Source organism: Pantherophis guttatus, chromosome 10 (genome assembly GCF_059756535.1).
Source record: "Pantherophis guttatus breed Tessera chromosome 10, ASM5975653v1, whole genome shotgun sequence".
Lineage (NCBI taxonomy): Eukaryota > Metazoa > Chordata > Lepidosauria > Squamata > Colubridae > Pantherophis > Pantherophis guttatus.
Window position 1 is genome coordinate 13503553 of NC_142072.1, and position 13175 is coordinate 13516727.

The 13175-nt window shown below is 42.0% G+C and overlaps 1 protein-coding gene across 8 annotated transcripts in view; it reads right to left on the minus strand.

The window, feature by feature from the left end:
• The window catches only part of PTPRU (protein tyrosine phosphatase receptor type U), a 408282-nt gene that overhangs the window by 72499 nt on the left and 322608 nt on the right, over nucleotides 1–13175 (minus strand). For all 8 annotated transcript variants that reach the window (XM_034413695.3, XM_034413698.3, XM_034413697.3 and 5 more), the window contains one exon: nucleotides 4614–4804. In XM_034413695.3, coding sequence (XP_034269586.2) covers nucleotides 4614–4804 — 191 coding nt within the window. The remainder of the gene's footprint in view (nucleotides 1–4613; nucleotides 4805–13175) is intronic.

Consider the following 13175-nt stretch of genomic DNA (forward strand, 5'->3'; position numbering starts at 1 on the left):
AACTATCTGTAGTATGTATTATGTATCATATCTTCTTAAAAGTGTTAGACCAGGGGTGTCAAACTCAAGGCCTGTGGGCTGCCACCCTGGAGATTGGCCCGTGGAGCCACCCTGAAAACAGAGAAGGACCAGCCTGCGGTGTCTCTGCCAGCGAAAACGGGGCTGTTGCAGGAGGCCGTCACAGCCAAAACGGAGCTCATGAGGGATGTGCACAGCCCTTCCGAGCTCTGTTTTCGCTGGCAGAGGGTTGCAGGAGACCGTCGCAGCTGCAAACAGAGCTCAGGAGCCTGTTTTCACTGGTTGACTACTCGGGCCACCACACACACGCCTGATACGAATGACATCGAGCTGACCACAACCACTCATGCGGCCCTCAATGAAATCAAGTTTGACACCCCTATGTTAGACTATTATAGGAACAAGCAGTACCGACAGAGAGAGTAATATCTAAATACCATCTTACAGTTAGTGGCAAAGGCAACGTTAAGACACCCTGTTAAAAATATATTTACGAAACTGCCTTCTGCCGCCAGTAGCCTCCCACCGACCAGTACGCTCCCACAGAGAGGGGCTCCTCAGGGTGCCGTCAGCCAAACAATGCCGGCTGGCGGCCCCCAGGGGGAGAGCCTTCTCTGTGGGGGCACCTACCCTCTGGAACGAGCTGCCCCTAGAGATACGGCGGATCCCGGATCTGCGCACTTTCCGCCGTGCCCTAAAGACCTTTCTGTTTCATCAAGCTGGGCTGACCTGACCTAACTTTTTAAAATCGTTTTAATTTTAAATTGTTAAATTATGGGTTTTAAGATGGGGTGTTTTAACTGTGGGCCAAATTAATTTAATTGGATTTTAATATTGTTTTAAATTTTGTATTTTTTGTATTTTATCTGCTGGCTGTTCACCGCCCTGAGACCTTCGGGAGAAGGGCGGTATACAAATATAATAAACAGAAACAGAAACATATAGATCTCCCAAAGCTAACCCACACTATTTTAAGTCAAGTTGGTTAAAGAATGTCACCACACTGCAGAAGGAATGACACAAGACATAACCACTGTATCAAAAATTGCTTAGAACTGATTTCATGGAAGAGAAGTTACCCAAAATTAATCAGGCCTTGCTAAAATAGTGGGGATTATTTTAAAAAAAGAAAAAAAAAGAGAGGAAAGAGCTCTATAAAATAAATAAGAATGAAACCAGTATCCCATTCTCTTCACATTGTCTGACCCACAGGAAAAAAATGTTGCACACTAACAGGATGTTGCAGTGATTACTGGCTATTCCCTGGGTACCATTAAGAGAGAAACTTAGGGCCTTGTTCCAGAGTCCCATAACCTGGAGGAATTAACAAAGGAACTGCGTTGCTCCCAATTTCTCCTTTCCACTATTTGAGCCCCTCTGGAGAAATTAAGACTTCAAGTACAACTAAAATTTAACTGTCAGGTACATTCAAAATCTTTTACCTCCTTTATATCAAAGGAAAGAAAAGTGTGCTAGAAGGGCAAATGGGGTGTGGGGAAGAGAAACCTGGACATGGTATGCTTGATGAATACAAAAGTGAGGCTGGTTCCTGCAGCATTTTCTGCAGGATCCCCTTCAACCCTGGCAGTGCCCTGGGATACCTCGCTGACTGAACAGGAGTGCAGCAGAGAAATACATTTATCTGAAATTTAAATCATAGGGCACATAAGAAGAAACTGTGTCAGGGAGAATGCACACCTCTGTTATGACCTATTATAACTTGGTTTCAGTGTGAGGAATTTTAATCACCCTTTCACAACTTGACTTCTCCCTGGTGGCGCTGGATTTCTTTAACCGCACAACTACTGTAACAGTCAGGAATTATGGGAGTGTAGTGCAGTAGCCTCTGGAGGGCCATCACATCCTTATGACTGAACTACAGTTTTTACCACAACCCCTGAGTCTGGCTGCCTGCCTGCCTTCCTTCCTTCCTTCCTTCCTTCCTTCCTTCCTTCCTTCCTTCCTTCCTTCCTTCCTTCCCTCCCTCCCTCCCTCCTTCCTTCCTTCCTTCCTCTCTCTCTCTCTCTTTCTCTCTTCCTCTTTCTTTCTTTTTTCTAATCATCAACTCAAAGTGGCAAACATGTCCAAAAATACCCGTATTTTTTGGAGTATAAGATGCACCTTTTTCCCCGCTAAAAGGGGGTGAAAATTTAGGTGGGTCTTATACACCCAATGTAGCCCCGCCCACCCACTGGCCCCCACCCTTTGGCCTCTACCTCCCAGTAATTTACCTCCTTGCAGCAAGCAGCAAGGAGAAACAGCCCATTTCAACTTCTGCACAGCCTAATTAGCACAAGCTGATTGTCTGTTGGATCTTGTACGGGCCTCTGCTGCTTGCTGCAAGGAGGTAAATTGCTGGGAGCAGATTTTTTTTTTTCTTGTGCTAATCAAGCTATGCTGAAAACGAAAATGAAAGTAAAGCAGACTATTTGCTGTTTGCTGCAACGAGGCAAAATTGCTGGGAGGCAGAGGCAGATTTCTTTTTCTTGTTTTCTTCACCAAAAAAGGTAGGTGCGTCTTATAGTCTGGAGCGCCTTATACTCCAAAAAATATGGTACCTTTCTACTTCTATTTTCCCCAATGAGCTTTTGAGGTGAGTTGGGGCTGAGAGAAAGTGAGTGACTGGCCCAAGATCACCCAGCTGGCTTTCATGGCTAAGGCAGGACTAGAACTCCCTGTCACCTGGCTTCTAGCCTGGTGCCTTAACCTCTAGACCAAACTGGCTCTCTTCATTAGCCAAAAGGTAGGCAAGAGAAACATACACCTTTGTAGAAAAATGATGAAATGTGTCCACTCCCATCAACCAAACGATTGTCTGTTCTTGGTCATTGTCACCACACAGCTAGACCCATTGTTTAATTGCCCACAAGGTACAAGCAGAACAGGGGTGGGTTCTACCTACCTTTACTACCGGTTTGCAATGGGGCTGCACACGCGTGCTTGCTTCGCTCGCGCGCATGTGCGCTCTTCTGTGCATGCGCAGAAGCATTTTGATTATGTCGGGGTCAGTGGGCAGAGCCTCCCACTGGTTTTACTACCGATTCTATAGAACCGGTGCGAACCGGGGGCAACCCACCACAGAAACCAAACCCTTTAGAAACGTCTGCACCAGGTTTTAAATCTAGATTTCCCCCACCACCACTACACACACTTTAGGTTCAATAAAAATTAGGTTATTCATTTCCCAGTGTTGAGATTGGACTGGATTCCTGGGTTTTTGGATATCAGCACCACCTACCCCTACAGTATAATGTTTGGATATGCATTCCAGTTCTTTTTTCTTTTTCTTTTTTTTTTCATTTTCTTTTATTTCATGAGCAGATTCCATTGAATGCTGGTGTGATATCATAGAAACACCTACTGCTGAAAGTAACAGAGTAAAAATAGAAGAAAATAATGTGTTTCATTCCCTGTTTCTTATTTCCGAGTGCTTTTCAAACAACTGGTTTGGGACAAGCAGCTTTTTAAGGTGCCCCAATTACTAGCCCAGGTTTGTCAGACTAGCCCAGATCAGCAACCCTGGAGAAGAAGGTCTCAAGCCATTGGACACGAGACAGCAATTTTATGCAACCAAGACATCCTGCAGAAAACTATATTGTTTGTGACAACATCTTGAAATGGAGTAGCAGAAAATGTTCTGTTTGGATACAGCAGAAGAGACAGTGCCGGTGGTTTCAGGAGGACACAATGTCCTTTTGGCATCATTCTACCCATGAGATATTCTGGGCATTGTGTCATGGTGGCTTTGGACTGCTTGTAGCCTTTCCAAAGTCAGCAGTGGGAAACAGAATCCAACAAAAGGAAGATTTCTCCAGAAAAGGCAGATGATAGAAAAGGAGGTTTCTCCCAAGAGAGAATGTATTTATGCCATTAATTCTTGCAAGCACGTCAGAAACCTTCTTTCATATTTTTCCACTCTGATCATTTTCCTTCCATTGAATGGAAAAAGAAAGCATTTTTAAAATTTGTTTTTCCTAAGTTGAACCAAGCATACTAAAAAGCAGAGACATCACCCTGCCAACAAAAGTGTGTATAGTCAAGGCTATGGTTTTGCCAGTTGCAATGTATGGCTGTAAAAGTTGGACCATAAGAAAGGCTGAGCGCCAAAGAATTGAGGCCTTTGAAATATGGTGCTGGAGAAGACTCCTGCGAGTCCCTTAGACTGCAAGGTGATCAAACCGGTCAGTCCTAGAGGAGATCAACCCTGACTGCTCTTTAGAAGGCCAGATCCTGAAGATGAAACTCACTTAATGAAGATGGCCACCTAATGAGAAGGAAGGACTCACTGGAGAAGAGCCTAATGCTGGGAAAGATTGAGGGCAAAAGAAGGGGACGACAGCTAACGAGGTGGCTGGATGGAGTCACTGAAGCAGTAGGCGTGAGCTTAAATGGACTCCAGAGGATGGTAGAGGACAGGAAGGCCTGGAGGAACGTTGTCCATGGGGTTGCGATGGGTCGGACATGACTTCTCAACTAACAAGAACAACAAAGTTGAACCAAATTTCAGCTACATTATCAGAGGTGGAATGCATGGGAAGTGAAAGGAGAGAAAGGGTGAGCTTTAGACAATGGATCATGTTTGTGTCCTTTCTCACCTCATATTCTTGCTTGAAGCCATACCCTTCCGCTGTTTTCATTTGATTGATGTGCTGGAGAAGATCGGCCACTCGGACAGCAGGGTGAAGCTGCCCAGTGTGATAGGGGGAGCCTTTGCGTCCACACTGCCTTCGAGGGGACCCCCCTAAAAGGCTGCTGGACTCATTGACAATATTGGAACGTTGATCACCTGGAAAGGAAAGAACACGACATTATAGAAACACAAAGCAATAGATTCTCAGAAGAACAGGAATCGACAACAATCCATCTATGCAGTGGTGAACTGATGGGTGAGAGAAATCTGTTTAAATCACCAATGCGTATCGTCCAAACTTATGCCTAAATCGCACTGCATGCTTTCATCAATATTAGCATGCTGCTAGAGTTTGCAGTACCAATTTATCAATAGGAATTGTGTATAAATGTGTTTACAAAAATGTCTATATTAGCAAACGGGGAATGTACAAAACCTCTAAATGAACAAAAACTGGTTATGAAAAATATGCCTACTGGGACAAATATACTGTATGTGAATGAATTTTCTTACAAGGACATAGGGTGGAAGTAACGCTTGTCACTCAATCCAACTTATTTCTAGAAAACTGGTTTCTCCGTAATGTTGTACTTAATAGATGCATTTTGAAAAGAGTGAATGGGATTCAAAGGTTTTTTTCTATCAATACTCACCTCTAACATTATACAAACAAGTGAATCAATGTAATGTCATAGTTGGAAAGCCTTTTTTAAAAAATATTAGAAATAAACAATCTGGGACACTTTAGGGATTTTTTTGGTTTCTCACTCCTAGCATTTTTGACCCTTGACTGTTTAGGTTGGAATTGACTGGAAATATCACTCAAAAATATCCAGAGGACTCCAGATTCCTTAGTCCTGTTTTAAATTGTGGCCTCACTGAGATGAAATCACTGCAAAACACTACAGTCATTTTGGAGGAAAACACCAGATTCTATTTAGTTTCTCCTCTAGTCCACCCAGAAAAGCTTGCAGAAATGTTTGCATTAGCAAGATAACATTTTAATGTCATGTCAGAACATTAACTGAGCTGTCCATAAAAGCAATTTATCCTCTGGGATAAAGCCCCAGTCACTATTATAATGGCAATAATGTGATACTACTGACATCTATATGACCCCCGCATCCCGAATGGAATTGTCTTAACAATTCTCTGAGTAGTTTTAGGCTTTTACACCAATTACTCTGTAAAGGAACAAGCTCTCCTCATGCCAGGCAGGTAAATTCCTTGGTTCTGCCTGCCCAATTCCTACCTCCAATTAGAAAGGATAACCTCCTTCAACATAATGGGAAAGTGAGTCAAGAATTATGAAAGAAAGAAAAAAATACACATCAAAGGATTTTAATTATGGTCACTGACCAGGAGTGAAGGGAAGTATACTAAAAATGGCGGAGGGGGATGGAGACTTTTTGCGAAGTTTGGAACTGCAACACATTCACTTCTTGTGCATGAATCCTTTCCAAACCCATAATCTGATGCTTGGTAAGATGTGAACTGGGGTAATGCACTTGGGGGTGATGCTTTTGCCATCCCCAGTGCAATGATCAGACATTTATATTCATATGACCATAACTAATAACTATGATCATCACTGAGTTTGTATCTTATGATTTCTGATGATTGTACTTTATGATTATGATCATGATTTATCACTTGTTGCTTGTATGTACACTGAGAGCTTATGCACCAGTGACAAATTCCTTGTCTATCCAATCGCACTTGGCCAATAAAGAAATTCTATTCTATTCTATTCTATTCTATTCTATTCTATTCTATTCTATTCTATTCTATTCTATTCTATTCTATTCTATTCTATTCTATTCTATTCTATTCTTCCATTCCATTCCATTCCATTCCATTCCACTCCACTCCACTCCACTCCACTCCATTCCTTTCCATTTCATTCCATTGTTTCCCAACTGTAGCCATTTTAAGACTTCAATTTCCAGGATACCCCACCAAGCAAAAATGATTGAAGGAGATGGGGGATATAATAGATGAGTTCAAAAGGTGACTAGGATTTCCTTGGAAGAGAGATAACAGAATAACAGAGTGGGAAGGGACCTTGGAGGATTTCTAGTCCAACCCCCTGCTGAGGCAGGAAACCCCATACCATTTCAGAGAAATGGTTGTCTGATCGCTTCTTAAAAGCTCCAGCATTGGATAAAACTTTATAAAAATAACATTTTATAATGGAGGACAATTTATTGTGAAAGAAATGCTGCATATCAAAGAGAAAAACCTGACTTTGGTCACCAAATTGCAGCAATGCAATCTTGAGATGTTTATCAGGAGACACTGAAAGTGTTGAGGGGGTATATGTTGCTAAGAGATGCAGATATTCGGCCTTAATATCTATGTGGAGATAGAAATTCTATTCAGGATCATGGGAGAATATTTAGGAATTCACCCTCTATCATGTTTTTCCAATAGCCAAACCTCGATAATACAATCATTATACTTGCTGTTGTACTCTTCCTGTTGTATACATTTTTCTTAAATCTTCCAGTTTCTGTTTTAGGATACCTCTCGGTATGACAGCTTTGTTCATTTCTTGCAGAGGTGTTATTTTGCTGCCTATTGCAGTTCTAGAACTGCTTGCCTTAGCAATATGCTATCTTATGAATGCTTTGGGGTTCAGTCATATAGCTCCACTGTGGATACATCTGCTTGGAAACGCCATCCCTCAACCCGTGTCTTTTTCCTTGTGATTTCCAGCATTGGAAGATGGAGCCACAGATAACAATGGGTGCAGAGGGAGTCAGAGAGCAAGTGAAGCCCCAGTGCTTCCTCTGCCATCTTGGAAACAGCCACAAGAAGATATTTGTAAAGGTGTGTGGGGAAGACCTTGGGAGGTGGAGGGAAAGCAGGGATGGGCTGCTGGGGGTTCACAGGGGTTCGGGAGAACCCCTAGCTAAGATTCTGTGCAGTTGGGAGAACCCCCAAATCCCACTCCTGGCTGGCCTCTCCCACCCCATCCCACCACTCCCAGGAGTCCCCACACAGCCTGTTTTGGATGCAGGTAAGTGCAGGGCACGCACAGACGCTCAGGGAGGGCAAAAAACAGGCCTACCGGAAGTTCGGGAAGGCTGGAAATGGGCCTATTTTTGGCCTCCAGATGGCCTCTGGAGCCTGGGGAGGCCATTTTCACCCTCCCAGAGGCTCAAGAAAAGCCTCCAGAGCCCCGGGAGGGCAAAAAGCCCCCCCCCCCATGGTGCAGGAGGCCGACTAAGCCACGTCCACCATGGCCACGCCCACCCAGCAACTGGGCAGAGAACCCCTTGCTAAAATTTTTGAAGCCCACCCCGGGGGAAAGCCACAGCCATGGCACTGTCAGATAAACGATAATCTTTACGATCTCCATGTTTCTTTCACTACATATAGAAAAGATCCTTGCACTATCTTGATGTTATCCTGAGTCACATTTATCACTAAGTATAATGGAGTTGTTTATGCAGTGAAACTAGTTGTGTGAGCCCACCTGTTTTGGCTTAGTGTGGAGATCCTCAGTTGGTCAGAACTCCCAAGGCATTGGCAGGCAGTTGCAATTTTTTCCCCCTTAAAGCTGGCTGGACCTGTCCAGCAAAGCGGGAATGCTGTCCAATTGTGCTCCTGTTTTGACTGGACAAGCTTGCAGGGGGCTTACAGGTGCAGGTAAAACAACCAGCCAAGACTGAAAGAGCTTGAAACAGGCTTCCATTCATGACTCGTGGAGCCAAAAGTGGAAGCACTGTCAAAATTTGCTCTGGCTTTGCCAAAGCACATTTTGAGAAATAGCTACACCCATCAATCTAGTCATTTCTCAAAGACACCAATCACCATCTGTTATTAATGTCTTATGTAATTATTATTTAGGTTTACCCCTGGCAGGTGCACCAATTCATTTATTAATGTAGGGAAGTGCAATATTTCAGAATCCTAGTTTAGAGTTATACATAAGCCAGACTCTTCAACCATGGTTTAAACTATCTGGATTTTGCAAGAAGAATAAATCAAATTACAGATTGATTTGAGAGCATGCAGCTAGCATTTTGTCAGCAATTGGCAAGGTCTCTTTGGTCTATCCATCTGATCCTGAGCCTCAGTTAAGAAGGAAGAACATAAATAAGGGAAATTCTTTCCTGATCTTAGGCTCCATGGTTTCTATTAAAATATCAGATTAAAATTACAGGTAAAAGAACCCCTCAACAAGTTTTCTAAATTGATTTTATATGTTTGCCAGCAGTGAGCATTGTCAAGCATAGTTACTGTAGAAAGCAAACCACACAGAAGCGCAGGATAAACCAAACAAATGTGGAAATGGTGAATCCTGCTTGAAAAATCTATATATACCTTCTCAAAATCTGGAATGGCGCAACTCACTACAGCCAATTCACCATGGCCAACACTCTGGCCAATCAACTGCAGAACAACTCACTGCAGGACAATTCAATAAATACGAAAGTTAACTTAATTTTAATGGAACTGTAGCCAATAGCAATAGCAATAACACTTAGACTTATATACCACTTCACAGTGCTCTACAGCCCTCTCTAAGCGGTTTACAGAGTCAGCATATTGCCCCCAACAATCTGGGTTCTCATTTTATTGACCTTGGAAGGATGGAAGGCTGAGTCAACCTTGAGCCTGGTGAGAGTCGAACTCCTGGCAGTCAGCAGAATTAGCCTGCAATACTGCATTCTAACCACTGTGCCACCAAGGCTCCAATTATAACAAAATAAAGAAAGTCCATCCAGAAATACAAGCGTTACAATAATTTCAAAAAAAGATGGTCACCAATAATTAAAAAAACCCTGAATGAAACAATTAATATAATGTTGAATTGTCCCGTAGTAGGTTTCCCCGTGGTGAGTTAGCCATGTTGGATTGGCTGCAGCAAGTTAGCTGTGGTGAGTTTGCCATGGAGAGTTGTCCTAGATCTCTCAAAATCTACTAGAAGAAATGTAGTAAATCAGGTAAATCAGGGGTTTCCATCTTTGTGGTTTAATGGGCAGATTTGTAATTGTGAGATCTTACCGATATCACTTTCATGAATTTATTTTTTGGAAAACTTCCAAACAAACAAACAACCAATTTTAATTATCTACATCAAGGGTGTCAAACTCGCGGCCGGATGCGTCACATGCTGGCTCTGTCCCCGCCCGGTTTAGCGAAGGGAGAAAAAGTCCCGATATGTCACATGACAATGCCGTGATGACGCGAGTTTCACAGCCCTGATCTACAAAGTTCTTTAAAAACTTTGGATAAAACTTAGTAAGCAAAGAATGACCTTGGATACCCCTAATATGTTACACATTCTCCACAGTAAACAAAAAGATATAATGTATGATATCTGATGTCTAATAAGTAACTGACAAGAAAGTTTGAAAATTAACTTGCACTTGGCCCAGAATCTATCCAAAGCAAGTGAGATGGTCTGAGTAAATTAGCATTTTCATCCTCTCACATGCCAAGTCTTTACTACTGAAGCAAAAAATATGCCAAGATCTAAATTCCCATTCTGATTATTATTATTTTTTTTTAAAAAAAAATTAGGGACACACCTCTGGTTTCCAATCCAGCACGCAGCAAAAATGGCCACAGCCGTTCTGGCAACCGTTTCAAGAAACTACTTTCTCTACAGGCCTCCCAAGACTAACATTAAACTCTCTGCCAAGCAAAGCAGGTGCTGTCACACTGCCTTCAATAGATTACAAATGAATCGCAGCAAAATTGGACTGAAAGCTCTCAGATGCTCAAGATAGAGAAATTGCTGGTCTTGTTAAGAGCATGCTTTAAAAAAAAAACCCATGAAAACCTCACCGTGGCTCAGCCACAAACATAAAATAATAGTCCTGTGTAGATCCATAAAAGAGGGAGATTCACCCTCTGGGCTTCCATTATCCGCAAGACAATGGCGGGGAGCTATATTCATCTTGTAGTCTGTAGAGAGAAGACGTGAGCAAGGAAGCATCTTGAAGCTCCACTAACAGATGTTATTAGCATATGGCTGAAACTAGGGAACAGAAAGAAATTACTTTACAACTAAATCAGCACCGAAATGCACGCGCGGGTGTGAAATTGCCAGTCTCGGCCTAATGCGAACGCTCTGCTTCGTTAACTCTTAAAGGCTCATGAGAGCTCAGGGCACAGTCAAAAGTCAATTACAGAAAAGCAGTCCATGAGGAATACAGAAAACTCACGTTCAATGTTATGTCGGTTGCATGTATAGACTGCTTTCCTGCCAACACGCCAGGCCCTGGGATTGAGTTTAGCTCATTCTGCTCCCTGGAAAGGTCCCTCCCTTTTTATTATTATTATTTATTTTATTTCTATCTACTCAAAAAGAACTATTGTTGCTTTAAGCAGCAGCAATCGCTCTCCTAGGAGAGAATGAAGAGGCACAATTCTCAGGAAAGCTAGGCTACTTGCTCAAGGAGATGGCAGCTCTGGTGGCTGTAACCCAGGGCCTTCAATGTTAAAGATTAGCTGAGATGTGAAAAAACTATCCGGCAACTAAATAAAGTTGTTGTAGGAGATGACCAGGCTGAATTTGAGGGAGGGGTCAAACATGTCATTAGTCTCGAATCTTTTCATGCCCACAAGAGATCTAAAAGTCCAGCCCACCTTGAATTCCTTTGACTCTTATTTGCCGCCAATTTCCTTTAGCCGTTAGTAGTTCAGATTCTTGTAGAGAGCTTAAGCTTGCAATAAACCTTTATGCTCATTTGAACTGCCTGGATCTTCTGATTTCCCTGGCGCTTGGCAGTTGTCTCATGCAATTTCTCAAAAGTTTTCTTCCCATGTGAAGAAGAAGAAGAAGAAAAGAAGAAGGGGCTTCTGTTTTTCCATCTTATGAATTTATTTCTTTATTCTTGAAAGTGACAGAGGCTCCAACCGCTGATGCTATCACAAATGAATACATATAACTTTCTGTCACTCTGTAGCTTGCTTGGCTGCCCTTTCTTTCCTAGCAGAACAACAGTGCATGAGAGAAGTCCCCATTTGATGTTCTGCTTTGGAACTGAATGAAGGCATCAACAGCCAAGAAGGTTACCGAATGGAAGAGAATTCTATAATGAAAGACCAGCCATTTCCATGCAGATCTTACAGGTCTCTGTCGCTATCGCAGTCCAAGAACTTCCTAGTCCAGGCATGAGTTTTTTTCCAAAATTCTCTTCTTTTAGAAAAAAAATAGAATCATAGAGCTTGAAGGGACCTTGGAGGTATTCTAGTCCAACCCCTATCCAATGCAGGAGACCTTATATTATGCCTGACAGATGGTTGTCCAATCTTTTCTTGAAAACTTCCAATGATGAGTATCCAAGACGCAAGCTGTTCCACTGATTAACTGCTCTCATGACAGAAAATTTCTCCTTAGTTCCAAGTTGGATCACTCTTTAACAAGCTTCCACCCAGTGCTTCTTCCTGACCTCTGGTGCTTTGGGCAACAAGTCAATCCCCTTTTCTCTCTGACAGACAGTCACTCAAGTCCCTCTTCATTAGGCTAGTCATACCTACAGTACTGGCCAGAATTGTGGAAACCTTCTGGGAAAAGTGTATTTTCTAAAACTAGCTAATAACACCACTTTTTTTTTAGTAATAGTACCATAAAATTATATATCAATTGAAAGATAATTTAATCAAGAATGTAATACAATAACTTTTATGAAGGATTTGCTATTAGAATAGCAGTTACAGTATAAAGAAGAAAAGTGAAACACATAGAAAAAATGAGATATACAAAAATGATCACCATGTCAGTTAATACTTAGTTGGGTAACCTTTAGCATGAATTATGGCCTTACAACATCTTCCCATGGAGTGAACCAAGTCTTTTAGTTCTGCAACTGTTATAACGTGAAACCAAGATTGAATGGTTGCTTCTATTAACTGGGTTTTATTGCTGGGTCGCTTCTGACTAATAAGTTTCTTTAGTCGGCTCCATAGATTTTCAATTGGGTTAAGGTCTGGGCTATTCCCAGGCCATTCCAGCAGTGGAATGTGATTATCTAGAAACTTCCCCAAAAAAGTGGTGTTATTAGCCATCACACCTCAAAAATACACTTTTCCCAAAAGGTTTCCACAATTTTGGCCACTACTGTAGTTCCCTTAATCATTCAACATAGGATTTAGCCTCCAAACTCCTTAACATCCTTGTTTAACAAGACTCTTTCATCAGCTTAATTTAAGAAGCGAAAAGAGAATGTTCTATACCACAAGACCCAAGAAGAATCCAGTTTTGGGGAACTGTTTGTACCCTCTTTCCCCGAAAATAAGACCCAACTGTAAAATAACTCCTAGCATGATTTTTCATGATGCTCGTAATGTAAGCCCTACCCCCAAAATAAGCCCCAGTTAAGATTGTCAGAGAGATGGATGCATTTAGTACCGTATTTCCCCCAAAATAAGACCTAACCAGAAAATAAGCCCTAATGTATCTTTTGGAGCAAAAATTAATATAAGACTGTTTCCCCAGTCTTATTTTTGGGGAAACACGGTATTAAGTCCCCAAACTGCCCAAAGTTGAAAATATAGGCAAATAAAG